This window comes from Madurella fahalii, assembly GCF_045866475.1.
Source record: "Madurella fahalii IFM 68171 DNA, scaffold_6, whole genome shotgun sequence".
In the NCBI taxonomy this organism is placed as follows: domain Eukaryota; kingdom Fungi; phylum Ascomycota; class Sordariomycetes; order Sordariales; genus Madurella; species Madurella fahalii.
The window spans coordinates 4051080-4075592 of record NW_027263976.1 but is presented as its reverse complement, the minus strand read 5'-3'; the positions used below and the strand labels follow the sequence as shown (position 1 = coordinate 4075592).

General features: G+C 56.1%; 8 protein-coding genes across 8 annotated transcripts; 3 read left to right on the top strand and 5 right to left on the bottom strand.

Annotated features, from left to right (window-relative positions):
• Positions 1-262: 262 nt before the first annotated feature.
• Positions 263-2640, bottom strand: MFIFM68171_11229 (uncharacterized protein; the record flags this gene model as incomplete). The annotated part of the gene is made up of 4 exons (XM_071066648.1): positions 263-866; positions 979-1107; positions 1238-1564; positions 1655-2640. The coding sequence occupies 4 exons, from the start codon at positions 2638-2640 to the stop codon at positions 263-265; spliced, it is 2046 nt and encodes a 681-aa protein (XP_070922749.1).
• A 1104-nt stretch (positions 2641-3744) lies between these two features.
• Positions 3745-6267, bottom strand: MFIFM68171_11228 (uncharacterized protein; the record flags this gene model as incomplete). The annotated part of the gene is made up of 1 exon (XM_071066647.1): positions 3745-6267. One exon carries the CDS (start codon positions 6265-6267, stop codon positions 3745-3747), a length of 2523 nt encoding a protein of 840 aa, XP_070922748.1.
• Positions 6268-6983: 716 nt separating this feature from the next.
• Positions 6984-8921, bottom strand: MFIFM68171_11227 (uncharacterized protein; the record flags this gene model as incomplete). Its single annotated transcript, XM_071066646.1, has 1 exon — positions 6984-8921. The coding sequence occupies one exon, from the start codon at positions 8919-8921 to the stop codon at positions 6984-6986; it is 1938 nt and encodes a 645-aa protein (XP_070922747.1).
• A 1078-nt stretch (positions 8922-9999) lies between these two features.
• MFIFM68171_11226 (uncharacterized protein) lies at positions 10000-10668 on the top strand (the record flags this gene model as incomplete). The annotated part of the gene is made up of 2 exons (XM_071066645.1): positions 10000-10298; positions 10491-10668. The coding sequence occupies 2 exons, from the start codon at positions 10000-10002 to the stop codon at positions 10666-10668; spliced, it is 477 nt and encodes a 158-aa protein (XP_070922746.1).
• Positions 10669-12985: 2317 nt separating this feature from the next.
• On the top strand, positions 12986-14545 carry MFIFM68171_11225 (uncharacterized protein; the record flags this gene model as incomplete). Its single annotated transcript, XM_071066644.1, has 4 exons — positions 12986-13354; positions 13435-13720; positions 13801-14124; positions 14247-14545. The coding sequence occupies 4 exons, from the start codon at positions 12986-12988 to the stop codon at positions 14543-14545; spliced, it is 1278 nt and encodes a 425-aa protein (XP_070922745.1).
• Positions 14546-15135: 590 nt separating this feature from the next.
• Positions 15136-16426, bottom strand: MFIFM68171_11224 (uncharacterized protein; the record flags this gene model as incomplete). Its single annotated transcript, XM_071066643.1, has 4 exons — positions 15136-15423; positions 15490-15789; positions 15862-16121; positions 16213-16426. The coding sequence occupies 4 exons, from the start codon at positions 16424-16426 to the stop codon at positions 15136-15138; spliced, it is 1062 nt and encodes a 353-aa protein (XP_070922744.1).
• A 1456-nt stretch (positions 16427-17882) lies between these two features.
• MFIFM68171_11223 (uncharacterized protein) lies at positions 17883-19828 on the top strand (the record flags this gene model as incomplete). Its single annotated transcript, XM_071066642.1, has 6 exons — positions 17883-18122; positions 18254-18362; positions 18431-18978; positions 19066-19259; positions 19317-19428; positions 19505-19828. 6 exons carry the CDS (start codon positions 17883-17885, stop codon positions 19826-19828), a joined length of 1527 nt encoding a protein of 508 aa, XP_070922743.1.
• Positions 19829-22304: 2476 nt separating this feature from the next.
• Positions 22305-24351, bottom strand: MFIFM68171_11222 (uncharacterized protein; the record flags this gene model as incomplete). The annotated part of the gene is made up of 3 exons (XM_071066641.1): positions 22305-23287; positions 23363-23757; positions 23813-24351. 3 exons carry the CDS (start codon positions 24349-24351, stop codon positions 22305-22307), a joined length of 1917 nt encoding a protein of 638 aa, XP_070922742.1.
• Between the last annotated feature and the right edge of the window lie 162 nt (positions 24352-24513).

Genomic DNA, 24513 nt, shown 5'->3' with positions numbered 1-24513 from the left:
TTGCTTGGTGGTTATAAGCAAGAGCGCTTCCGCCGAAACCTCGTGTAGAAGCACAGAGTTTAGTTTTGGTAAGAGGATGAATCTCAAGCGCCAACTTTAGTCTTTATCTGTCTTACACACATACACAGCCTTGACATATCAACAACCACAACGCAGATCGCTCCCGCAGGACGCCATCGCTTCATGCAAACAAGCACCAACCGTAGAAGCAAGCAAGCAAGCGTAAGAAAGCATCATACAAAAAAACACACCGTCGCAACTCTCAAGCAAGTATATACCCCCTCCTCCCCCGCCGCTCCCCCATGCCCATCTTGACGTCCCTCTCGCGCAGGTTCGGCAGCGTAATATACTGCTCCGGGTCCTGGGGCAGCAGTTGTTTGAAGATGGGCTGCGACCCGACCGACCGTTTCTGCAGCTTATCCTCCATCAGTTGGTGCAGCCGCTTGGTGGTCAACACCGTGCCCCCTCCAGGCACAACTGTAGCACCTCCTCCGCTGCCACCACCGCCACCACTACCACCACCACCACCAGCAGCGGCAGCACCACTACCACCGTCACCTACAGCCGTCGCCGCCGCGGCAACTCCAGGCGGGGGAGCCGAGGCGTCGCGGGGGGGCACCCAGCTGTCGAGCACCTCGCACATGGCGGCCGTCATGTCGTCGCTGGTGCTCGACTCGAAGCCGCAGGCAGCGAAGAGGTGCTTGGTGTAGACCTCGGTGCCGGGCGGGGGCTGCCAGTTGACGTGGCGGAGGTTGGCGCCGCCGGCGGCGCAGCAGTCGAGGACGAGGAGCACGTCGCAGGCGGCCGAGAGGACGGTGCCGCGGATCGAGTCCCACTTCACGGTTGCTACGGGACGGTAGCGCTCGCTGAGTCCGCGCGGGAAAGAAGAGGGTACGGCATTAGTTTAGTCTATATAAAAGAGAGCGAGAGAGAGAGAGAGAGAGACTGTCTCGGGGGGTTAAAAAAGATGCCACTCACTATTTCTTGAGGAGTTCTTGGTATCTGTCCCGGCGGCCATGTGTGACGCATGCGTCGCCGCTGAGGAGGGCCGCGTAGAGCTCGGCGGCAGCGGCTTGGGACCATTCGGCATTGTCCGGGTGGTCGTGGCTGGGATGAGTTTGTGATGCGTTAGTCTCACATTCGGGGAACCTTATCTAATCCCGCGACCGCTTTTGGACGCTCTGAAGCGAGGTTGCTAGCAAGAAGGGTGACTTGAAGAAGCTGTAGCAGTGCCTACCTGCTAAAGACGAGTTCGTTCTCTTCGTCCAACGCGCCGTGGCCGTGGTAGTAGATGATGAGCAGAGTGTCATCGGCTGCCAAGCGGCAAAACTGCTTGAGCTTGGACTTGAGCGTCTCGGCGGAGCGGTGCATTGGGATCAGGAACTCGTGCACCATGTAGCCGTAGCCCTCGAGCGTGTCGCGCAGCCGCGCAGTCTCCTCTTCGAGGGACACGTAGTCGGACGTCGGCGGGGCCGTGTAGTCTTCTGTCCGCAGGTCGTGAAACGACCAGGTCAGGATCAGGGCGTGGACCTGAGTGTACTGCGTCTTGACAGGGCGGTATTTGCTAGCCATCAGGGGTTAGAGGCGGTCGTTCCCAAACGCGCATTGCGAAATCAGAACCGTCAATTTCCCACCGCATGGAAATCCGACTTACGAGGTCGCTCTCACACTCCGGCCCGGACTCATCCCCTTCCTCCCTGCTGCCCCTGCTGCCATTGCTGCCCCTGCTACTCCATTCCTACACGTATCGTGACTAGCACTCCTGCTGGATGGGACCCTCGGATTCGGCAGCGGGCCCGTGGTGGCAGCGTCCAACCCCAACCCCAACCCCAACCTTGCCATCCCAAACCCCAGCTCATCCGGGTGGGAAGCATGGCCATGCCGCGGCTCGATGACTTGATAGCCCCGCTCGTAACGGTCCCTGCCCTGCCGACTGGGCGACCTCGAGGCCGGCCTCGAACTAGCCAGCGGCCAGCCGGCGCCGGCGAGTGCCACGCGGGGGCTGGACAGGCTGAGACGCTCGTGGTGGTAATAGCCCGGCGGGGAGACTACGGTCCCGTCTAGCCATGGGGCATCCTCGTACTCAAACTCGGGGTCCGACTCGGGCGGCGAATAAGAAGAATAGGCATACCCGCGGCCGAGCGACAGCGACCTGGCACGGGTGTGATGGTGTCGCGGGTAGAATCCGGATGCGGACGCGGAGGCGGACGCGGAGGCGGAGGCGGACGCCGATGCGGATGCCGATGGGGCGTTTGCCCGCCCTAAACACAGGCGCTGCTTGAGGTTTTCGCGCTCGCGGTCCGTAAAGATTGGCTTGTCCCTGTCTCTGTCGCGGTCCGTCCGGAACCTGATGGTGTCTCTATCCCGTTCCCGTTCTCTTTCTCTGTTGCTGTCCCAGTCTCTGTCCCTACGCCTGGTCCGCGACCGGGGGTTGCTCAGTTCCGTGTCGCCACCATAGCCGCTCACGCTGGCGGAAATAGCAGCGCTGCCGAGACCGATGCGCGAGTATCGGTCATCGTCATCGTCGCCGCCGCCGCCGCCGCCGCCGATGTGGACGGTCCTCGTTTCCCACGGCGCCGAGCCGTACTCAAATACTGAGTCAAAGCCCGCTGAGCGGTGGCGGTCAAAGCGGCGGCTCATAGTATATAGAATCCGTAACTTTGCTCACAGGAGCAGCAGCGGGGGAGGGGTATTTTTCCCTCTCTCCTTTTTCTCTTTTTTTTCTTTCTTTTCTTTTCTTTTTTCCCCAAGATTTCAAACTTCCCCCAGATGGCTGAGTTGTGTGTTCTGCTGCTCTGCGGGTGAGGCCTCTCTGGGTTGGGAGTTGAAACGGAAATGCAGGCACGGCCGGGAGGATTGATGACAAGGGGGCTGAAATGTGGGGAACACAGGGCAAACAAGCAAGGTAAATGCGGGTTGGGATGGGATGCGATGAGATGGGATGAGATGGGATGAGATTGGGGATGGATGAGGCTGCAAGGCATTAATTTCTGCAGATCCCGTCTGCCTGGAAGAAAGAAATGACTGTTAGGCTTCTGGCACTGGACAAGCTTGGAGGACTGACCCGGGCCATCACTACCATGGGACGGACGGTATGTACTGTACAGTACAGTACTGTGCTGTACTGCGCCTAGTGAAGAATGGGAATGGACGTGGGGCGGCGGGGGCGGGGCCGGCTGGGACGGGGGAGGAGGGATACACATACTTTCGGGCGGCCGCAATGCAATGCAAGCAGAACGACACAGGGCCATTTCTGCCCAATCGTGCCGTAACCTTGGCACCCAAACCACGCGCCAGGCATGCGCACGCACGAGGCAGATTTCCCCTGACGCCCAATAAAAAAAATAAAAAATAAAAAAAGAAAAAGAAAAAAGAAAAGAAAAGAAAAAAAGAAAAGCGCAGCCAAAGGAGCCACGAAACGTAAGAAACGTAGAACGTAGACTGGTCACACCTTGCACACAAGTCACTAATTACAATGTGTGCACGTGGTGCATGAACTAGGCTATAAGTTAGGTGCCTAGTCAACGCCGTGGCATCGGGCGGTGCCGCCGCGCCCATGAACACAGCATCTGACTTGGCTTGTCATCTTTCATCGTTGCTAATGTGTGTGAGGGTGTGAGGCCTTGAGGCCTGAGGGTTAGAGGCGCGTATATACAAATAACCGTTCCGGGCCGTAGCCGCCGCCTCATGTCGCAGACTTTGCATCTGGTGGCTTCCGGGGCCTCCTGATAGCCAGCCCCAAGTTCAGAGATCTAACAAGTCTACCATGTCAAGCTCAAGGTCGCCGTAATCCGTCTCTTGAGATGCCGCCCGAGCCCACATCGCTGGCGGCCCGCCAACGGCGGCATTGTGCTGGGACATCTCAGTTGTGTTCTCGCCCGGATTGCTCGGATCTGGTGCTTGTGCTTGACGCTTCCTTTCCTCTTCCGCGTGCGTCTTGCGGCTTTCGTCGATGGCCAACAATACGTCCAAGCCACAGCCGCTTGGACCGAAGAACCGGGGCTTTTCGGGGGACACGGGCGGCCATGCCTCGACTGGCGCATCGGCTTCCTGTGGCGCTCCATCGCCTTCCGCGTAAGGGGCGGGTATTGGCCGTGGAGTCTGGAGAGCAGAGCCGTGGTTTGCAGCTGAGAGTCTTTCACCTTTTGGCTCCTGTGCTTCTCCCATGGCAACAACGTCGGGAGCACGGTTTCGTTTCCGAGGTAGGCGGTGTGTCCGGAACGGCATCGCCGCTTGTCGGCAGGTGGGCTGGGATGAAATGCGCGACGATGGTTGCGGCCGACCCTTCGTGCTCGTCATGGCATCCGAAGCGTGCGCAGTCACAGGCGCTGCTGCCAGGGGCGGAGCTGACGGGCGGGATTCTGCCAAACATCTCCAGGCTCTTTCCGGCCGTTGTTGTATAACGGGACCGTTTGCCGAACCTAACGACGTGCTGCCGGTTTTTGCGTGACTCTTGGGAGGGAAAGAAGGCGGCAGCGCACGTGTGCCGTACTGTAAATTTGGAGCCATGTTGTTGCGGCCGTTGTCTCTGAGGGCCCCTCTTCGAGCCGCTGCCGTGTCCTCCAAATCTCGAAGATCTTGAGAGGAAAGAACCAGGTCTTGAGTAGAGATGAAAGGCATCATCATCACCATAGCCGGCCTGACGACTTCGACCGCAGGACGGGGAGGAGGGCCCATCACCGAGTTGGCATTGGCACCCTGCCCAGTCAGTGGCTTCGGTTCGGGCGCGCGCGTGGAAGCAGCTGTGGCCAGCTCGGCCATGGGTTGCTCGTCCTGTAACTCTCGCGCTTCCTGGGATGGGGTCGGCAAGATGTCGTCTATGTGTGACATGACGAAGAGTTGAGTGCTCGTAGGGAGCGACGACATAGAATCATCTTGCGGATTCTGTGGGTGGTTGGCATTCGCTGACTCGGCCGCTATGGTACGCGCAGGCGGTTGACCAAGGTTCGGCCGGAGACACTTTGGTTTCTGCGCCCCAGTGGTAGAGGAGGATACCGCACGTGGTCTGACCTGCTTGGAAGTCAGATCTCTCCCGGCGAGCTTTGAGGCATTGCCCGCAGCTCGCCGGGAGAGATCTGACGCGTGGTTTCTCTCTTGCAGGGGCCTTCGGGCATTAGGATGCTGCGGCGCCGGCGGACCCTTCAAAAGCGGATGTTGTTGGGGAGGAGGGATCGGGGGCCGTGTCTTGGGGAGCCCTGCTCGTCCGGGGTCGGTTATAAGCAGCCGTTTAGCTGAATCCGAACCAATATTCTCACGCCCCCCGACGCTTTGAGCCCGCGTGCCCTCACCACAGAGGCGTGTAGATGGCCGTTTTGCAGCAGCTCCCTTGGCCAAGGTGCCGTAGCTGGTGATCTTAGGAGCCGCTTCCGTAGCTGGGACTGGCGAAGGCGGCTTGGTAGGTCGCTCCCGGAGCAGCATGGCAGAATTCCCTTCCTCGGTGAGATGTTCTGCCGAAGGTATGTGTCCCCTCCGCTCCACCGCTGTCGCTCCTGCGGCTTGATTGCTGCTACCTCCCGGAGCGGCGGCTGAAGGGCCGTCCCGTACCGGCACATTGTCGACTTTTTGCAGGGCCCGTTGGCCGGAGCGCTGTCTCTTGCGCTGAACCAGGTGAGTCGCGCGTTCAATAGACAATCCGTTATTCCCCTCGTCCGGCCCGGCGACGGTAGGAAGGTCGACCTTGACGTCAGCCGCATCTCCATCCCACTCTGGCTCCCTCTCCCGCTCCCTCTCCGGCTCTTCCTCCGGCCCCTCCTCCGGCCCCTCCTCCGGCCCCTCCTCCCGTTCCTTATCCCGACCACGACGGGCTGGTGACGGCGTGAAATCGTCTCGCCGAGACTCCTCGGCAACGGGCCGGAGATTGACAATTGCGCCGGCCGAGTCTCGCTTCTTGCCCAGGCCATTGCCCCTGACGAACCTCGATATCGTATCCTGGCTAGGCCGTACGTCGACGAGCGGCAGTCCCTTGCGCTTTTTTTCCTCGAGCACCTGCTGTTCCTTGGCCTTTTTCTTGTCGCGCAGGATGCGGGCTTTGTTGGCCTGTTTCTCCTTGTCGAGCTCCCGCCGGATGCGCTCCTGCTCCTCGCGCTCGATGCGCCGCTGCTCGGCCTTGGACATGCGCGGTTGGCGATTGGCCTGCCTGTAGAGTTTCTGGGCCTGCTTCGATGTCATCGGAGGCTTGCTCTGCGGTCCGTTTGCCGGGCGCGACATGAGGCCCTGCAGCCCCAGCGGGTTGGGCACCAAGGTGAAGGTGTTTTGCCTCGGCGCCATGACGACATTCTGGGTGATAATGGTTGTGGAGGGTGGCGTGGGTGGCGGCCTCGGTGCGGGTTGCGACGGTCGCTGTCGCTGTCGCTGTCGCTGTCGCTGTCGCGTCGAGTCGGGTCTGGTTTCTATCGTCGGTTACGGGGCGTGTTGGCTGGATGGAGTGCGAGACATGGGGCCGCGCCGCGTTTGGTGGGACAAAGTAGCTCTTAGGGAGGGTGATGGGCTGGGTGGGGGTGGTGGGGTCCTGTCGGGACATTCCATTCGTTACCCGTCAATATTGGATGATGCTGTGGTTTACAAAGCCCCCAGCACCGCTCTCCAACGTGCAGAGAGAGATGATATTTTGCCCGCTCCCCGAAAGTTCAGCACGACATTCTTACAAACCTTTGCCAAGTATACCAATATCATATCAAGAGGCCAGAGCCCGTCAATCACTAGGTCAACGTCGAGGTTTAGCAGTGGCTAGCCAACAGCCGGCGGAGCGGATAAGGTTGCCTAAGGTAAGGTACTGTACTTTAGGTACAGGAATTAGTTGGTTCACATCGTGGCTTGTTTTTACAATTTGTTTACATGTTTTGACGTTTTGCTTCTGCCATGTCGGTTTTACGATATTAAGAGAACATTGTACATACAGTCTACCCGCTCACCTTGAACAGTTCGGTAGACGGATGCCTCCCTAGTCGTCCTTTGCGGTTACCACTCGGGCGAGACCTCTTGCTCTATTTGAGGCGGAACCGGCGAACGTTACGCATGCCGAAGAACTTATGCTCGGCGATTTCGTCTAGTGGTGCCCGCTCCTCGGGCAGCCACCGGAATATCTTTTGATAGAGATCAAAGAGCTGGTTCGCGTCCGTCTCGGTCATTGGGTGGTAGAGATAAAAATCGTCTTGAGGCGCACGGGAAATGGCCCAATCAGGGTAAGAGGGCAGCCGATCCGGATTGCTGACGGCCTGTTCGGCCATGTCGTCCACGTATTCCGGTGTCCTGTGCTTCATCAGGTGTCCTATATAGCGCAGGTTGTCTAGCAAGAAGTTGGCGTCGGCTTCGCCATCTTTTCGGGCTAGTATGTAGAATCCGTACTCGAAGTGGAGGGCGGCCAGCTCCATCCAATCCTCCTTGCCATCGTCGAGGCATACTTCTCCTTCCTCGTTGCACCAGCGCTTGAGTGTCCTGCTATGGCGGCCTGAATTGGGAGTATCGTCGCTGCCGTCGTTGAACATATCTCCGAATCCCTTGGATCTGTAGCCCTTGGGGTGGCGGCAGTGCGTGAACATCTTGCGGAAGCGGCTTTGGATGGCGTTGTCGCGGAGCCCTCCGCTTTCCTCGCTGAACCAGCGCCTAAACGTAGCTCTGTAGGTGCTTGGAACGGGCCCTATAATTGCTTCGATACACAGGATACGCTCGAACCCGCAGCATGTATTCCACCGGCGACTATGCATGGGGGTAAAGGGTAACCAGCCGTGAAATACTTCCCCAATGGCGCAGCCTAAGGCCCAAATGTCGGCCTGAAAACCCAGGGACTGATGTTGCTCGAAGATATCTTCTGGTGCCGCGTACCGAAACGGGATACCCTTGCGCCTGCCAATTGGAGGTTGCGTGACATGGTATGAGCTGTTAAAGTGGATGATGGCGACCTCGGCCAAGCAGATGCCTGAGCCGTATCTAATTCTTTTAGCCTCGACAAGAAAAGGGGGGACTCTAGGCCTAAGTTCCGATTCGGTCCCAGATTCCGCTTTAGCTCCAGATTTCGATTCAGCTCCAGAGTCCCATTCGGATCCAGAGTCCCATTCGGTTACGAGTACCGATCCAGAGTCCGATCCAGATTCCGATCCGGATTCCGATCCGGATTCCGATCCGGATTCCGATCCGGATTCCGATCCGGATTCCGATCCAGACCCCGCTGCCGGCCGGATGCGGATGAGCGTGGGTTTCCCGATAACCTTCTCCAAATCCTCTTCACTCCATTCGTCAACCCCGTCAGCGAGCCGGAAGAGGGCGTGTTCGGTCCGGAAGTCGCCATGACAAAGACCATGCGAGTGCATCACCTCCAACGCCTTGACTAACTGGAAACAAACGTCTTTTAGCAGTTCCGGTATGTGTCCAAAGATGGGGGATATACCGCAGATGGATGGGCCGAGAAGAGGCAGCACGAAGCAGAGATGGCATCCGTTAGGCCCGTCGATCCAGAAGTGCTCGAGGGGTAGCTGAAGGTGATCTGCCGCAAGCACTTGTCGGTCCATGCCACTGAAGAGCTCGAGCGCTTTGAGCTCTGCGCAATCGGCCGTCGATGAGCCAGCCGTCTTAATCTTAACCGCGCGCCACTTGCCGGAAAGCTTGTCATGGCATAGCCAAATCTTCGAGGATCCGCAGTCCGCGAGTTTATTTGACACGCGGAACCGGCCGCCATCGCCGAGGAGATCCCCCAGCATGACGGGGTGGTGACCGCAGGGCCCGTACTCACTGATGATGTCGACCAGGCTGCTTCTGTCAGTTAGGTTTCTGACCTTCACGGATTTCCCTATGGCGTCTATAAATACCTCTTCAACGTCTTCCTCATCCGTTTCCCACCAAGCAGGAAATTTGGCGGCAACAGCCGCATACTCCTCAGAGTAAGAGTCTTCAGACTCAGGTAGAGAAACCGACGCCGTGTATTCCATGCTTGTTGTGTATTATTCACAGTTCCTCGTCGGTTGGTAGAGTCCTTGAGTTTCTGTGCGCTACGACGCTACGACTCTGCGAGCTGCAAATGCAATCGCTGCTCTTGGGGTTCTTTTGTACTGATTGCCCACATCGGGGATGGTTTTTTTTTTTTTTTTTATTCGACTCTCGACCCCTCTTCGGCAGTACAGATTATGAACAATTTGAGGAACAGGGGGTCTGGTCGAGTTTCTTTATGACCTGATTACAAAACAAAGAAGAAAGAATAGGGCCAAGTAATACAAGGCCGTAGCACAATTTGGGGCCAGCCTTGTCATTCCGATCGCAAAGACACACCCACAGATCGCTTGACCATAGGGATATTTGCATTGCTCAATAGAATTCTAAGCGCTTAGGCATTCACAGGGCATGGCGTGGAGATACCCGGCAGGACAAGGAGCGTTCTCAGCTATAACTCGCCAGGAAAGGCATTACTCACTCGAGCCTACTGTAAAAGGCGCCCAGACATGTTCAAGACGCTATCATTGATAGAGACACAATGTATAAAGAATATAATATAAGAAAAAAATAAGAGAAAGGGAACGCGGAGAGAAGAGACACATGATACAGACAGAGAAAAGGAGACAGAGTTGAAACCCCCAGCTACTTCTATCGAGTCAACTTTCTTTAATGGGCATCTTCTTTCCAACTTCTTTGCAAATGGACTGCTGACACGGCCCCGAGAGATTCAACTTGGTTCTGATGCAGACGGCCAGTTGGCCAAAAGCGAATGGCCCTCATGTTTCCCTGTATGCCACCCGACAGATGTAGGGACTTGAGGTGGGAACAGAGAGGGTTCTGTAAGCCATGCACTGCAGGTGAAGTGACAACTGACCTGTTCCCTAAACTGTTCTCCCATAAATCCACCCTCCAAACTATTGTAACGACCACATTCTTCCTGCGCTGGCTGAGTTACGTTCTCTGGCGATTTGGGGTTTTCCGGCTGTTTAACTTAGGATTCCAGAACCGAATAGGTGGCTGCACTCGTGACATTTCTCTTCCATCCAAGCGCCGAAGATGGCACCGTTTAAGTGCGGAATGATTCTGACGGGCCCAGGGAAATGGCTACTCCCCAAGCCAGCCCAGTCCGGCCACAGCCACGGCCAGCAGGACCCAAGTCCGTCCCTGGCCAAACACGTCTTCGACGAAGTTGGTAGCGGTACACGGGACGACCCTACGGTCGCCTGGCTCTTTGATCCAGGCACCCTTCGCAAATCTAGGATCCTTGCCAACTTTAACGATGACACGAAGCGAGAACATGTTGAGATTACCATGGAGGTTGCCAGAAGCTATGGCTTCAACTGTGTCATTATCAGAAAAGAGGCTCATGATGAGCAGTATGAGCCAGTCGGAGAAGACGAAAAAATACAAAAAGGAAGAAAAGGAAGAAAAGGAAGAAAAGGAAGAAAAGGAAGAAAAGGAAGAAAAGGAAGAAAAGGAAGAAAAGAAAAAATAGGAAAAAAAGAAAACAGAGAAACGATCCCAGCCGATATCCACATGACCGTCTTCATGGGACCTAACACTCATAGAGCATGGGTAGGCGGTCACATCTATGTGGTAGCGGCCGAGGAGCCCGACGGCAGGACCGCCATACGGCAGATGGATAATCCGGCCAACCAGCGCTGTATCGTCCTCGAGGGACTGGAGAAGGTGTCCGAAGAATTCTGGTTCGAGCGGAATGCTTGGTTGAAAGGAGATGGACCTTGAGCGGCCCTGTCTAAATGCGCTATCTTTTGGAAGCAGACTGGCAAAACTGGGCATCAGGGAGGTTCCAGCCAGTGACGTGAGATCCTCCCGGAGGACTGTACCACGGAAACAATACTTACCAACACACTGCGACCGTACAGTTTATTCCGGACCATCATCATCACAGCAAAAATATATCCCGGCTCCGAGGCCCAAAAGAGACGACCACTACCGGTATCTCCCCACCCCCCACCCCAACATCCTCTTTCCCATCCGGTTTTATTTTGTTTATAATTTTATTTATTTTATTTTATTTTATTTTGCTCAGCCTTCAGAGCAAACGGAGGACGATTTTGGTTGAACTCGGGAACCTAAGAGCACTTCGAAGCACAAGCGGGGGTTAACCGTAGGCAAGGAGGACGGGAATCTGCTAGGAGTCGAGGAACGCACTGGCATAGGATTGGAATATCAGCAGGCGCCCTCGTGGATGCGGAGGGGTGGTTTGGAGTGAGAAGGGAAGATGAAGGGCCGAGTTTGCTTACAAGTACTAGTAACACTACCGAAAGGTAGGCTCTCGGATTACTGTACGGTAGGAACTGTACAAATTCGGAATCAGAACCTAGCTCAGCGCATCTTTGCATGGTGTCGTCGGGGTGGCTAGGGTCCTACTTGGTGGGCTTAGCCTAGTTTGTTAAATGCCAACAACAACTTTTCGTGCCAGACCTTAAGTTGTCTGTCCGTCCGTGAGCGCATGGGTCCACTCTTTGACCATCACCCGGATCATCGTTAACTAAGAAACAGAAAACGGGGATGCGGTGGAGGAAGAGTAAGAAGAGAGGAGGCTGCCGCGTCGCCCAAGGTCGGCGCAAAAAAGTCCTTATAACCAAAGAAACAGTCCATTTGCTCAGTTCCTCAGATTTGATCAGGGAAAGTGGGTTTATATAAGGCCAGCCTTAGCGTCTCATCATAGTTAGTCTCTTATAGAGCCGTGCATACAAAGATTGTATACAAATATTCCTCAGGGAGCTCTGAATCACACTGGCGATGCAGTTTGAATACCTTAATGACGCACAAAGAGTGAATGGGAGGTAGGCGACGGCAAACCAACCGACTCTACCTACCATGGCCTCATCTCTACTGCAATGCTTCTGATAGCCCTCGGGCTACTCCGGTATCCCGTGGTAGGAGGCAATGGTACGGACAGGTATGGTAGTCATCCAAGCCGCGCAGTCCGGCATCTCCTGGAACTGAACGTGGCGTCTCCGTTCGCGGAAATTCTTTGAGACCTTCGAAATCATATGCTAGTTGGCTGAGCAGCTCTGTAAATGCCAATGTTTGTTCTCATTGACGTTCGAGTTGGGCCAAACTTGGTGACAAGTCGACCTCCCTTCCGTCCCTCCACCCAGTGTAAGTGTTTGGACCCCAGGGCTCTTGCTTATTCCAAACTTGGACTGGTGTATTTTATCGCCATAGAAACACAAAGCGTTATGAATCAAGGCTTGGCCGCTGGGAATCATGGTGCGGCTTAGACAACCCGGGATACGGTACGTCAGACTGGTTGTCTCGCCATCAGCCCCAAGGGCAGGCAATGCACTGCACAGTACGGGGATTCTGAACGACGGATGAAGAGCGGGGATTGGAACGATGCCCGGGAAAGTGGACCCTCAAAAATGTATGCTTGGCAATATGCACGCAAGGGACACGAGTGAGGGGGGATCGAACTGCCCGCACCGGATACTCGACGTTCGGGAGAGGGGAAGCTGGACGTTGTACGGAGAGGGCAGTCATTCTGGGACTAGTTACAACATGTCCGACGTGCCCTGGCCTATCTCAAGAAATTGTTCTAGATAAAAGACCACGTAAGGTAACCAAGGTGCGCAGCGGGAGACTTAGGCGAACTTAGTACCCCAGCAGCCCGCCGTAGAGGTCCGGTCGTGTTTGACTGGCTGTAGTATACGGTATTTGTACAGTACGGCTGGCTTGACGGCGAAATCCGGTCGCTGGCGGGCTCCCTTGGATCGATCCAGTCGGATAGTGGGGGCAAACTAAGGTATGCGTGCAATGGCGGGGCACCAGTAACGGATGTTGGCTGCAAGTCTGGCAAAATTACCTAGGTAGGTACTGCGGCAAGAAAACTGGCCGCTTGATGAAGGTAACATCATTTGCTCCCTAGGGCTGCGTTTCCATCCCGGCCCCACGGGAAACAAACTAAAAGAAAAAAATAAAATAAAAATAAATTAATTCTTCTAAGCGTTTGCTCCCTCTGCCCGTGAGTCGGATGCTACAAACGAAATCCACAAGTCTAAAGACCGGCGTCCACCAGAAGAAGAAAAGGCTAATGATCCTCATCGTAGGCGCCGGAGTCAGCGGCCTCCTTCTCGCCCAATACCTGCGCAAGACCGGAGTGCCTTTTCGAATCTTTGAGCGAGACACCGACTTGGCAAGCCGCGACCTCGGCTGGGGCCTGACACTGCATTGGTCGCTCCCCGCACTACGGTCTCTCCTGCCCGAGCATCTGGTTCTGCGTCTTCCCGAGGCCTATGTTGACAGGGCTGCCGTAGAGGAGGGGAGAGCCTCTACGTTCCCGTTTTTCGACCTCAGCACCGCTGAGCTGAAGGCTTCGACGCCCGCCGCCACGGAATCGCAGAGAATCCGAGTTACCCGTGCTGGATTCAGACGTCTCCTGGCGGCCGGCCTGGATATTCAGGCAGGTAACTATCCTTGTTGGAAACACCCAAGGTTCCTGACCCCCCCGGGGCCGCTGACCGGTCATTTTGCATTCTCCAGTGGGGCAAGGCGGCCAAAAGCTTTGTGACTACCCAGGACGGATCTGTTACGGTCCATTTCGAGGATGGCTCTTCGTACGACGGCAGCCTGGTGGTGGCCTGCGATGGCGCGAGCTCTCGCATACGGGGCTTGCTGTTCCCAGACCTTCCCAAGTACCAGATACCTGTCCGGCTGATGGGCGTCAAAGTCGAATGCACCCCGGATGAGATTGGGCCTCTTCGGAAACTCGACCCCTATTTCCTCCAGGGCACTGCTTCCGAGAACGATTTGTTTGTTTATTTTAGCAGTGAGCCCTCCTCAGCACCCTACTTACCCAAGGTGAATTATCTTGTATCCATCAGCGGGGCTGACTAAGTACCACCACAGTCCTCGACGCCCCCGGCAACACGCCCCAAGGCAACAACGGTACTAGTAATTACACCTGCCAGATGGTCGTCTCGTGGCCCATCCGTGACGGCTTTTTCAACCAGAACTCGCCGACCGTCTTCCCGGACACCGACGAGGGCCGCATCGAGCTGATCAAGAAGTTTGCGAGGACGTGGGCTGAGCCATTCCGGTCGTTAGCTCAGAGCATTCGCACCGACACCAAAGTGAAATGCCTTGAGCTGTCCGACTGGCCGCCCCCCAAGGGCTTGCACACCACCGGCCATGTGGCCTTGGTCGGCGATGCATTGCACCCGATGGCAATGTGTAAGTTTTACCAAAACCCCACTCCCCAGATGGGGCCTTGATCAGGGCCGGGGTGAGCGCATCACTGTTGGAACGACGTGACACTGAGGAGAGGGGTGAAAAAAAAAACCCCACCTTTACAGATCGAGGCGAGGGCGCCAACCACGCTATTGTTGACGTACTCGACTTTGTGGAGCTCGTCATGCCCCGGCTGCTCGCCGAGGGCGCGGACAAGGCTGGCGCGGCGGCGGCGGACCTGCGAGCCGCGCTGGACCGGTACGAGGACCGGGTCGTGGCGCGAACCCGCCCGGCCGTCCTAGCATCGCGGCAGGCGTGCATCGACGCCCATCAGTGGAGCCGGATCAACGAGAAGAGCCCGCTCCTGAGCAGGCGTCTCATGAACCTCGTGTTTGATGAGAGCGACATGACTATGCCAAGCTAGGTTCGGGCCGGGTTGCATGGATGAATTTAAGCTTCTGGCCTGGCATGTGGAGTGAGATGGGGACCGAGTGCCGCGTCGGAGAAGTGGGTGGAGGGAGAATTCAGAGGCAAGAGAAGAGGAAGGGTTTTTTTTTTTTTTTTTTTTTTTTTTTAACCCGTCTTTCCTTCTTTCTTCTTTTCTCTCGCTGTAGAAAAGGCCGAACGTAATAAGAGAAAATCCCCGCTCCAATCCCACAGCATCAACATCACGCCACATTTTGTTGAGCCAAGAATCGTCTAGTACGCTGATTTGTACTTACGAACTATTCAGGCTTCTTGAGAAAATGGCGTTGAATTACATTTTCCCTACGTACTGAGTCACTTGTAAATGAGCCGCAATAATGCCGTATATCTCGTGGTATCAATGGTATATTTATCTCCCTGGTATCCGGTCCCGAGATCAAGCAAGCAACCCCGCCGCTGGTCAATAGCTAAGTGAAACCCCCAAAAAAATCCATACCTTGCGCCACCGTCTTGTCTCGACACAATAAACAAACCGCTCAATAATGACACTGTGGTGGAGCGTGGGCGTCTGTTCCACACGTGGGCGCCTTAGTCGACGTGCACGCTGTACGAGACCGACTTCATAATCGAGTTGTCCGGGTTGGCGTTGAGGATGTTCTCCTCGCTGCCGGTGCTCTGGCCTTGGACCGTGGCGAACGTGCCCTTGCGCTGGCTGGAGATGCTGCTGAGCTTGTAGCCGTCGCCAGATTTCCCAAGCCTGCGCGCCCCGCTCGACGCGCCGTAATGGTTCCCGCTGCCGCCCGCGTACTTGTTCGTGTACTCCCTCGCCTTGCGGAGAAATATGGGGGCCAGAAATGGCAGTGATGACACCATGTTCTGGAGAGGTGGGTTAGAGAGGCGGCGCTGTGGAGTCGGAACGAGGGAACCGGGGGAGGAGCTTACGCCAACGTTAAACTCAATGACGCCCCACAGAATAAGCATGGTGGAGTTTCCATCGCCGTACTGGATCCTGTCGATCTGGAGATAGCGGAACACGGAACATAACGTCGTGAATAGACCGAGGAGGAAGATGACGACCAGACCAATCTTCTTGCCCCGGTTCACCTTGAGTTGGACCAGAGCTGGAATCGGGATGATGGCGACAACAACGTCTGAGACGATGGTCACGATGGCGTAGGCGGTGAAGGAAGGCCCCGGGGCCAGACATGTCCCCGGTACGCTCGGGTTCCACGACCTCTCCACCTGTTGATTGCACAATTGTAAGCGTCCCGTAGAGCCACGCGACCGCAACCTGGGGGCAACACGTTGACTTACCGGACTGCACGCAAAGATCAAAGTGAGGGCGCACCCCAAGTGCCCGGCCACGATGGCAACCATTGCGATCCAAACCACTCTCCGGTACGCGTTATGGCTTGTCCCTTTGAAGAGGCGGAGATAGCTGATGAGCAGCGCAACCTTGAAGAAGCTGATGCCCATCTGGTATATCGGCCGGCCGGCATAGTTGCTGCGCGTATATGGTATGAGATTCGCCTTTGGACGAGACAACACGGGCAGTCCAAGGCCGTATTTCGTCTCTGCATCGGAGGAGGGGTAGAGCCAACGGGTTAGAGCTGCATAGTATCTCCAACGGCGCAGCGGGGGCCATTTAGGGGGGACCAGACATACGGACGATGCAGAGGACCGAGTAGATTAAGGCAAACACCACCGACAAGGTCGCCATCCAATCATCTGCCGCCAGCCCATGATTCTTGTGCCTGATCCAGAGGCGGGCGCCCACAATAGCAATCGAGAAGACCGACAGAACGACGCAGATGGCGATGATGGTCCTATACTCGGACTCGGCGTCCACCTCGGGTGTCGCGTTTTCGACCCAACCCATGGCGGCCTGGTTACAGAATCACGGGCTTGGGCCGAGCCCGGAAAAGAAGGGGGGTGGTTTAGGATTGGGGGTCGACTTTGACCGGGAACAGAGAGAACAAAAAAACAAGAAAATGATAGATAAGAAAGAGAGAACTGCAGTAGTCCAGAATAAGTATTAAGAAAAAGGCTTTCGGGAGATCACCGGTGTGTGTTCAGCATGGAACTCTCGCGCCATTATGTTTCACGTCGAGAAGACGGTGGTCGGCGAGTCTTACTCCTGGGACCGGGACCGCTGTCAACGGCCGGCATCTTCCATCAGGAAGGAAGAAAACTCTTTCCATTCGACGTTCCATGGCATGTTTTTGTAACGCCAGGGATGATATCCGGGTAGCGGTAATAATGATGTGTCAAGGCCGCGGCAAGCCCCCGATCTGGAGTGACGAGACGGCAGCCCAGGCGGGAAAAAGAGGGATCCATGGACCAACTGATCACATCCCTTGCTGCACACCCCGCCAGATCTGCCCTGCGTCTAAAGTGCTGCATTGGTTGATTGCTCCCGGCCTGCGCGATATTGCTGCGGCCTATCAGTCCGCTACTCACCATGCCCGCCCTTCTCTCCCCTCTCCCCCTTGCACGTCGCGGTTCTTGGGATACAGCCCTTGCAAGGGAACCTTGACTCTGCGGGCCATGGCCCGTCGGCATTTTCACAGCGCACATGCACGGAAAGTCTATCCATGCCTCGGCTAGGGGCTACAAGATCGGTACTGATTGGGTAATGCGTGTAAGCGACAATGGGTGTTTGTGCTTGGTGTGTTGAGATGTCTGTGTAATTGTCGCTGTGCCGTCTGCGCCGTAGCGTGCAGCCGGGATCCCTTCCGACAAGGGTGAGCGCGGCTTCTGGGTCTCTGAGAGGTTGTCCGGGCCGCTTGGGGGTGCCAAGGGTGGCCGCAGCGGCCGGGGATTGGGTTGCATGAAAATTCTCGGTCTGTTTCTACTCCAAAGGCCCTGGAAGTGACTAGTATTATGTATGGTTGCAGCCATTTCCCATCAAATCGGTTGCATTGATGCCATCGTGTAAGTTACCCCCCCGGTCTTCGGTCACCATAAGGTAAGGGTACCTTAGTGTTCCATGGAGAGGACCAACAGACGTGCCTCTTGCCTCTCGAACGAGTCGTCTCGTGTCTTTCCTTTCCTCCCCTTTTCCTCCTTAAAAATCGGCTGGATCGTCTTTTCTCTTGTATTGGCCCCGCGTTTCATTCTGTGCCCACCCATTCGGCACTGCAAGCCTGCATCCCAGTGGCGCTCTGCCGTCCCCCCGAGCCCCCGGTTCTCTGACCCGCTCTCTCACTCGCCCGCGCTCTCTCTCCGTCTCCTCTACCGCTGAGTCTTGCTCTTTCCCTTGCCTTACGTTACGCCGTACCGTTGACGCGGGGTCATTGCGCAATTGCCCAACCGGCAGTGGTTGGAAAAAAAAAATGTCGACCTCGGAGAAGGACAGCACAAAGGGTGGCGCTGAAGTCGACGAGTCGTTGGCCGCCACCGGTGCTTCCTCGGGCGACCTGGATGCCGCCTGGAAGTACCTCGAGAACCACCGGGATGTTGACGGCAAATCGCAAATCAACCTGGTGGCTTTGCGCCGCAAGATCGATTTCCGCATTGTGCCATTGATGTTCCTGTGCTACACCCTGCAGTTCCTGGACAAAGTCATTCTCAATGTAAGGAAGAAAGAAAAGGAAGAAAAGAACAAAGGACGAGACAGACACCGAAAACCCCGCCCCCCACCTCGTCCCAGGAATCACACCGACCCCCACCTGCAGCGGCTAACACACTATCTTCCTGCGTCTAGTATGCGGCCGTAATGGGTATCAGAGAGGACTTGGGGATGCTGGAAAATGAATTCTCCAACGTCGCTACGTTCCTCTTTGTCGGCCTGCTGTGCTTCGAGATACCCAACAGTAAGCAAACATGGGCTCTCATGTGACAAGTACGAACAAGGTGCACTAATCAAACACTGATGCTTCAGTCTACTTTCTTCAGGCTGTCCCTGCGGCAAAATGGCTGGGCCTGAACGTCATCCTCTGGGGCACTGCGACTGCTTGCGGTGCTGCCGCGCACAATTATCAGACGCTGCTGGTGTCCCGTGTCTTCCTAGGCATCTTCGAGGCCACCATTGCCCCCTCGCTGATGCTGATCAGCAGCCAGTGGTATACCAAGTCTGAGCAGGCGCCTCGCTTCTCCTTCTGGTACCTCGGTCTTGGCCTGGGCCAGATCGTCGGCGGTCTCGTCTCGTATGGCTTCCAGCACATGGGCCCGGATGCCCGCCTCGCCGGCTGGAGAACTATGTTCCTCACTCTGGGTCTCGTGACGGTCCTGGTCGGCTCGGCTGTCATCCTGTTACTCCCCGACACGCCGATGAAGGCACGCTGGTTATCAGACGGCGAAAAGGTGGCGCTCCTCAAGCACGTCAGCGTCAACAAGACGGGCATCGAGAACCGAGCGTTCCGCGGCGAGGAGATCCTGGAGGCCCTGAAGGATCCGCAGCTCTACCTTCTACTGCTGTCTGTCGTGCTGGTAAGTGCGCCCGGTTGAGCGCGGTGTTTCGAGTTTCCTCCCGTACCCTGCTAAACCTTTTTTCTTCCTCTCTTTCCCCGACATCAGCTGTCCGTCTCGAGTGGCGTCGTAACGACTTATTCGGCCATCCTCATCCGAAACCTTGGCTACAGGCCTAAGGAGGCCGCCTTGATGAATACTCCTTCGGGTGCCGTCAGCATCTTCTTCACCCTGTTTGTCGGCTACGGTATTCGCAAGCAGTCGCATCGTTGGGCTTGGATCATTGCCTGCATTGTCCCTGCGTATGTCTCTCTCCAGAAACTTGAACCGAAAACTCTCATGCCTGACATGACATGTAGCATTATTGGCGGCGCGCTCATGTCCTTCCTCCCGTCCACCAACCGAGGCGGTGTCTTGGCGGGCATATACCTCGTCAACGCCGTCGTTGCCCCTCTCGCCATCTTCTACAATGTGAGTCGTTCCGTGCCCTGCCCCGCATAACCTTTGATGGATTGGCCCCGTCCTAATCAATCCGGCTGCTGTTCAGTGGACTGTGGCCAATGTCGGAGGCGCCACCAAGCGCGCGTTCTCGGCCGCCATCATCAGCGGGGCCTTCTCCCTGGGCAACATCATTGGCCCACAGACCTTCCAGGACCGGGATAAGCCAGAGTACCGCCCTGCCAAGCTCGCGGTTATGGGCACCCAAGCGGGTTGCGCTTTTACCACCTTCCTCTTGTTTCTCTACTACGTCTGGCAGAACAAGAAGCGCAACAACACATCCGATGTCCAGAGCGAGGATGTCGCCCTGTCGCCCGAGACATGGGCTCGCATGACGGACCGGGAGAACAAGCAGTTCCGGTACGCGTACTAAAAGATCTTGGTGCGTCAAAGACGCAGCCCCGGGGGCCGGGTTTTTACATAGTGTAATACGTAGATGGCAACATTTACCGGTCTTTGGGTTTGGATATCCCATGTAAATACTTAAGTCCTGCGTTTATCGTGCATTGTAGCGTGCTACTAGGCCTTTCGCGTCCTACTATTTCTGCTCATGTCCGGGAGAAACCCGAAACATAGAGTTACGTCCAGCGATGGAAAGAGTCTAACGTGTGTACATAGTATAGGGTTGAGGAGGGTGGGGGGGGGGGGCGCGGTTGGGCCCAAAAGTTCCCCGGTCCGACCCTTGGGATCTTGACCAAACCCCCTGTCGCCGGCTTGATGAATCCGGAGACCGCATAGCAGCGTGAGCATTTGGCCCGGTACAAAATTTCGACTAGGGGCCTGCCATGTACTGTATACCCGGTTGGTGCACACACAGATGCAGTACCTACCATACACACGCTGCGCTACGTGTACAGGTTGTCCCGGTCCTGGTCTACACTTGTGGGCCGGTCCCCTCGGAGGATCTACGCTACGGATGCCAAATCGGAGGCCAAGAAAGATCTGCCACGGCGGATCGAGTTAGTGTTTACATGGAATCGTCTAAATCCTACCCACACGCACATGGAGGCAGCAGATGGTGCCAAATTTTTAATTTTTTTTTTTTTTCTTCCTCCTTCTTTCCTCCCCAACGACCGACGTCAATCCTGCCCAAGACCCCGGCGACTGCAACCTCGCAATCTCGGGGGCCCACGGCCTTCGCATTATTCGTAGTTCAGATCGTACGGGGAATCGGCGTTACGATTAGAGTAGGGTGGGGCATATTGCGACGCTGGACGGCTCGATCGCATCCATACCCCAGTCGGACCGAGCATGTTTTGGCCGGGGGTGGGGAAAGGAAGCATAGATTTTCGCTCGCGTCATCTCCCGTCGAATTCAGGCAGTATGTATGAAGCGTCGTAGGCGAGCTGGGCCAAGGCCGGGTGCGTGGAAGGAGGTCTCAGGTCTTTACGCCTTAGCCCTCGCAGCCTCGCTTCGCTGCAGGTGCTGCATTACTAACGAAATCTGTAGTTCGTCCCGACCTCGCCGTGGGCGACTCATGTCGTTGATGGGCGCAACGTGGCTTTCCCCCAACAAGAGGGAGGTGGAGCAGAGATGGTTGCGAACGCGGGTATCTCTGTTCACGTAATTCAGGCGTAGGTAGACAGCTAACGTTACATGCTGATTGGCAGTCTATAAATAGGAGATAGATACTCGTACGGACGATGCATGGAGTCGCGTCTAATTACATGATGCTAATCTTTAGCTAGCGACGCGGTTTAGTAGTGAAGGGGCGGGAAACTTGATCATTGCCCAATATTCTTACTACTCATCCTTTGAGTCTAGGTCCCAAATCATATCTATGTGCCGCTTACGCCGAGTTTGAATACGGTCGAGGCAGCGGTCTGGGTAGTGAGATGGAACACAACTAAGTACCCCTGTAGTAGCGGACCGGCTACATAGTGTTCGTTGAACGTATTGACTCGTTTACCATATGCGCGCCGCTGTAAATTACTCTTGCATACAAATATCCAATTCTATGTAGATATTTAGGGATCTAGTTATTAGCTAAGACCGATTTCTTATAGGCTAGGCCGGTATGCATACCTCCCCAGCATGCCCCTCGTTCTACTGCGTTCGAACTCCAGGCCCGCTGTGTAGTGTGAGTTTCCGTTTGATAATAATGCACCCCCAGCCGTTCCTGGTCGCCTACCTAGTAATCTCAGCATATCCTCGCTTCCAGTCGGCGCTTAGCGATCCATCCGCGTCTATATAACGACGAAGATCGTTAGACGGTGGTCAGGAAAAGATCACATAGAGAACGAAGGAGAGAAAGCAAGAGAGAGTAGGACGAGTGGATGGACTAACAGAGGCACCGGGCTCATCCAGGTTGCTTCACTAGAACCCGTTCTTACGTTGCTTGTTACCCCCCTCGACTTCTAAAGAGGTGCCTGAGTGGGATTAGATTCAAGTTTGCGCCTACGGTTCTCAACGAGATGGTGGAAAGTAGGCAACAGGGAATATGCCAAGTTAGATCGTGTTATATTTTCGTTAGGCATGCTGCTCTCTCTTAATGGCTATCCTAATGGCTAATTTAAAGACTGAAATAATTCCTTCTTAGTTGACAGACCAGAGAGGAAGGGCGACCTATCTCACTTGCCCGCGTGAAAGGCTTAGATAGAATGAGATCTTCGCCTTAGTTGCCGCCTCGCCCGGCCGTGCTTGTCTTGGTGGGTGCTTGGATCGCCCCAGGCTGCACCGGTGACATCACCAGGAAACAACGCTTGGTATATAGGGTAAATGCCTCAGCTGCTAGTCTTGAAGTCATAGAAACGCTAGCTCAAGGGCCCCGGCGCTGATAGGGTGTCACCGGGAGAGAACTGCAGTGGTGAGTATTTCCATGCATAGTACTAGAATCTAGGTTCAACCCCTTATTCCCCAGCCCGGCACAAAGGTCCATTCTGCGTCGGCAGCCCATGCTCGGTAACCACTTCCCACTCATCGCTCCCGACCGTTGTCGGCGCCCAGAATAGCCCCCACGGGTCGACCGCCTTCTTGATCTTTAACAGCCGGGGGTAATGCTCGCCCCAGAAACTCTGCTGCCAGTCCGGCTCCATTATGTCTGCCTCGTTGAAGTAACTCCCGCTCTCGGGCGTCAAGCGCACCAGCTCGTTGATGCGGGCGCGCAGCTTGGCGTGCTCGGAACGGAACTCGGCCGGCGGGAGGACGTCGACGGGCTCCTGCTTGAAGGTGACGCAGTGGATCACCATGTCGCGCATCGCCGGGTTGACCGCCGAGGTCGTGTTGCCGGGGTATCCGGCCACCTCCGCCGAGGGCCCGTACGCGCGCGTCGTCACGCGGTAGCCCATCTCGGCGTTCTCGCGGTTCACCTGCGCCACGGCGTCCAGCCGCGTCGCGTTAGCCCACAGGCCACGGGGCAGGAGCCGTGAGATGAAGAGTCGGTCTGCCGGGGAGCCCGGAAACGACGTCGGAGTTACCCCGATGCCCCTCTGCGCGTAGGGGAGGAAGGCGTGTCTAGGGTTGGGAACTTCGACGCCAATTTCGGCTAGGGAGCTGAATAGAGGGGTGTAAAAGTCTCTCATGTTCTCGGGCGGAAAGCCGGGAAGCGTAATGGTGCCGACAAAGACGTAGGTGTTGTTGCCCAGGGGGTTCACATCGCCAAAGCCAAAGCCACCAGCATCAACAATCTCCTTGGCGAAGCCAAGATATATGCGGTATGCTCTCCAGAACGTATCAGCATCGGCAAGATGTACCGGTGGCGAGGACGGATATCCTCGACCGCTGGGCAGGGTCACCTGGCCGGGCCCGGTCGAGAAGTAGAAGGTCAGACCGCCCACGTTGGTCCGCTCTGGCCACGCCTTGACGATCATCGACGTGACGATGCCGAATGTGCCTTGCGGGAGCAGTTAGCAGCAGGCTTTCTCAAAAAGAAAACGAAAAGATAAAATTCAAAAGCTTCCCGACCTACCTCCACCGCCACCCCTGAGCGCGAAGAAGAGGTCCTGGTTCTGATTCAAGTCTGCTGTGATGAACCTGCCATCGGCCGTGACGACGTTCAAGGACAAGACCTGATCCGCGCCGAGGCCGCGTAGAGACGTCAAGGGCCCATGCCCGCCACCCAGAACCCAGCCACCGCCGTTGCCAACAGTGGGGTCGAGCGATGTCACAACCGTGATGTTCCCAGCGTCTGCCATGGCGTTGTGTGTTTCCCAGGCTTCGATCCCGGCGCTGATCCTGGCTGCTGCCCCGTTATACTCGCCGATGCTGTAGTCGGAGAGGAACTCAATGCCCTTGAGGAAGTGAGTCCATATGCTCAGCGCTCCCCGGCCGGTGGACTTGGCGATGAAGTCGTGACCAGTGTTTCTGAGCAGCATGTCAGTCGCACTCGCAGTGACGAGCTTTTGGACAAGCGTCTCACTTGATGACCAGTCTGAGATTCTGGTTCCGCGCAAAATTGACCGCCGCCTGGATGTCCCTGACCGAAGTTGCATTGACTACGTAGACGGGGAACCCGCCCTGCGTGCAGGTCCTCCCCGCCGTGTCCAGTGACTGTATGCATGTTGCGCCCTCGCCCCACGTTGTCAGGGCGGTGAGCGGGTCATTGAAGAAGAAGCGGGTGGTGGTTGCAGGCCCGACGAGATACGCGCAGGTGTCGTTGTTGTACTCCGGGCGGTCAGGATAGCATGCCGCTCCGACGGGATACGGTTTTAGCAGATTGCCGCCCACGGTGGCGTTGAGCCTCGCCCATTGCTCCTCGCTCGGCCAGGCGGCGTCTTCCGGCTGGACTTTGCATTTGGGCCCTTGGTATGTGGATGGGGCCGACGATAGATTCCCGAATGAGATGGCCGAGAAGTCCCCGATGTCCTCCTCGTTTAGCAGCGTCGATTCATATGGGAAGTTGATGGCCTCGACGCCGAGGACAAACGGGACAAAACTCCGGACCAGAGAGATTCGCATCGCGAACTCCGAGATTTGGGATGTGGTAGGGTAGAGCTAAGGGAGACGCGATCGCACCGAGATAAAAAGTGGCTGCCTCTTGGACGTGTTTTGTACATAACGTGGACGAATGGCACGTATCTTGGGTACCATAAAGACAGGGATGCGTGCAACAACGCACCC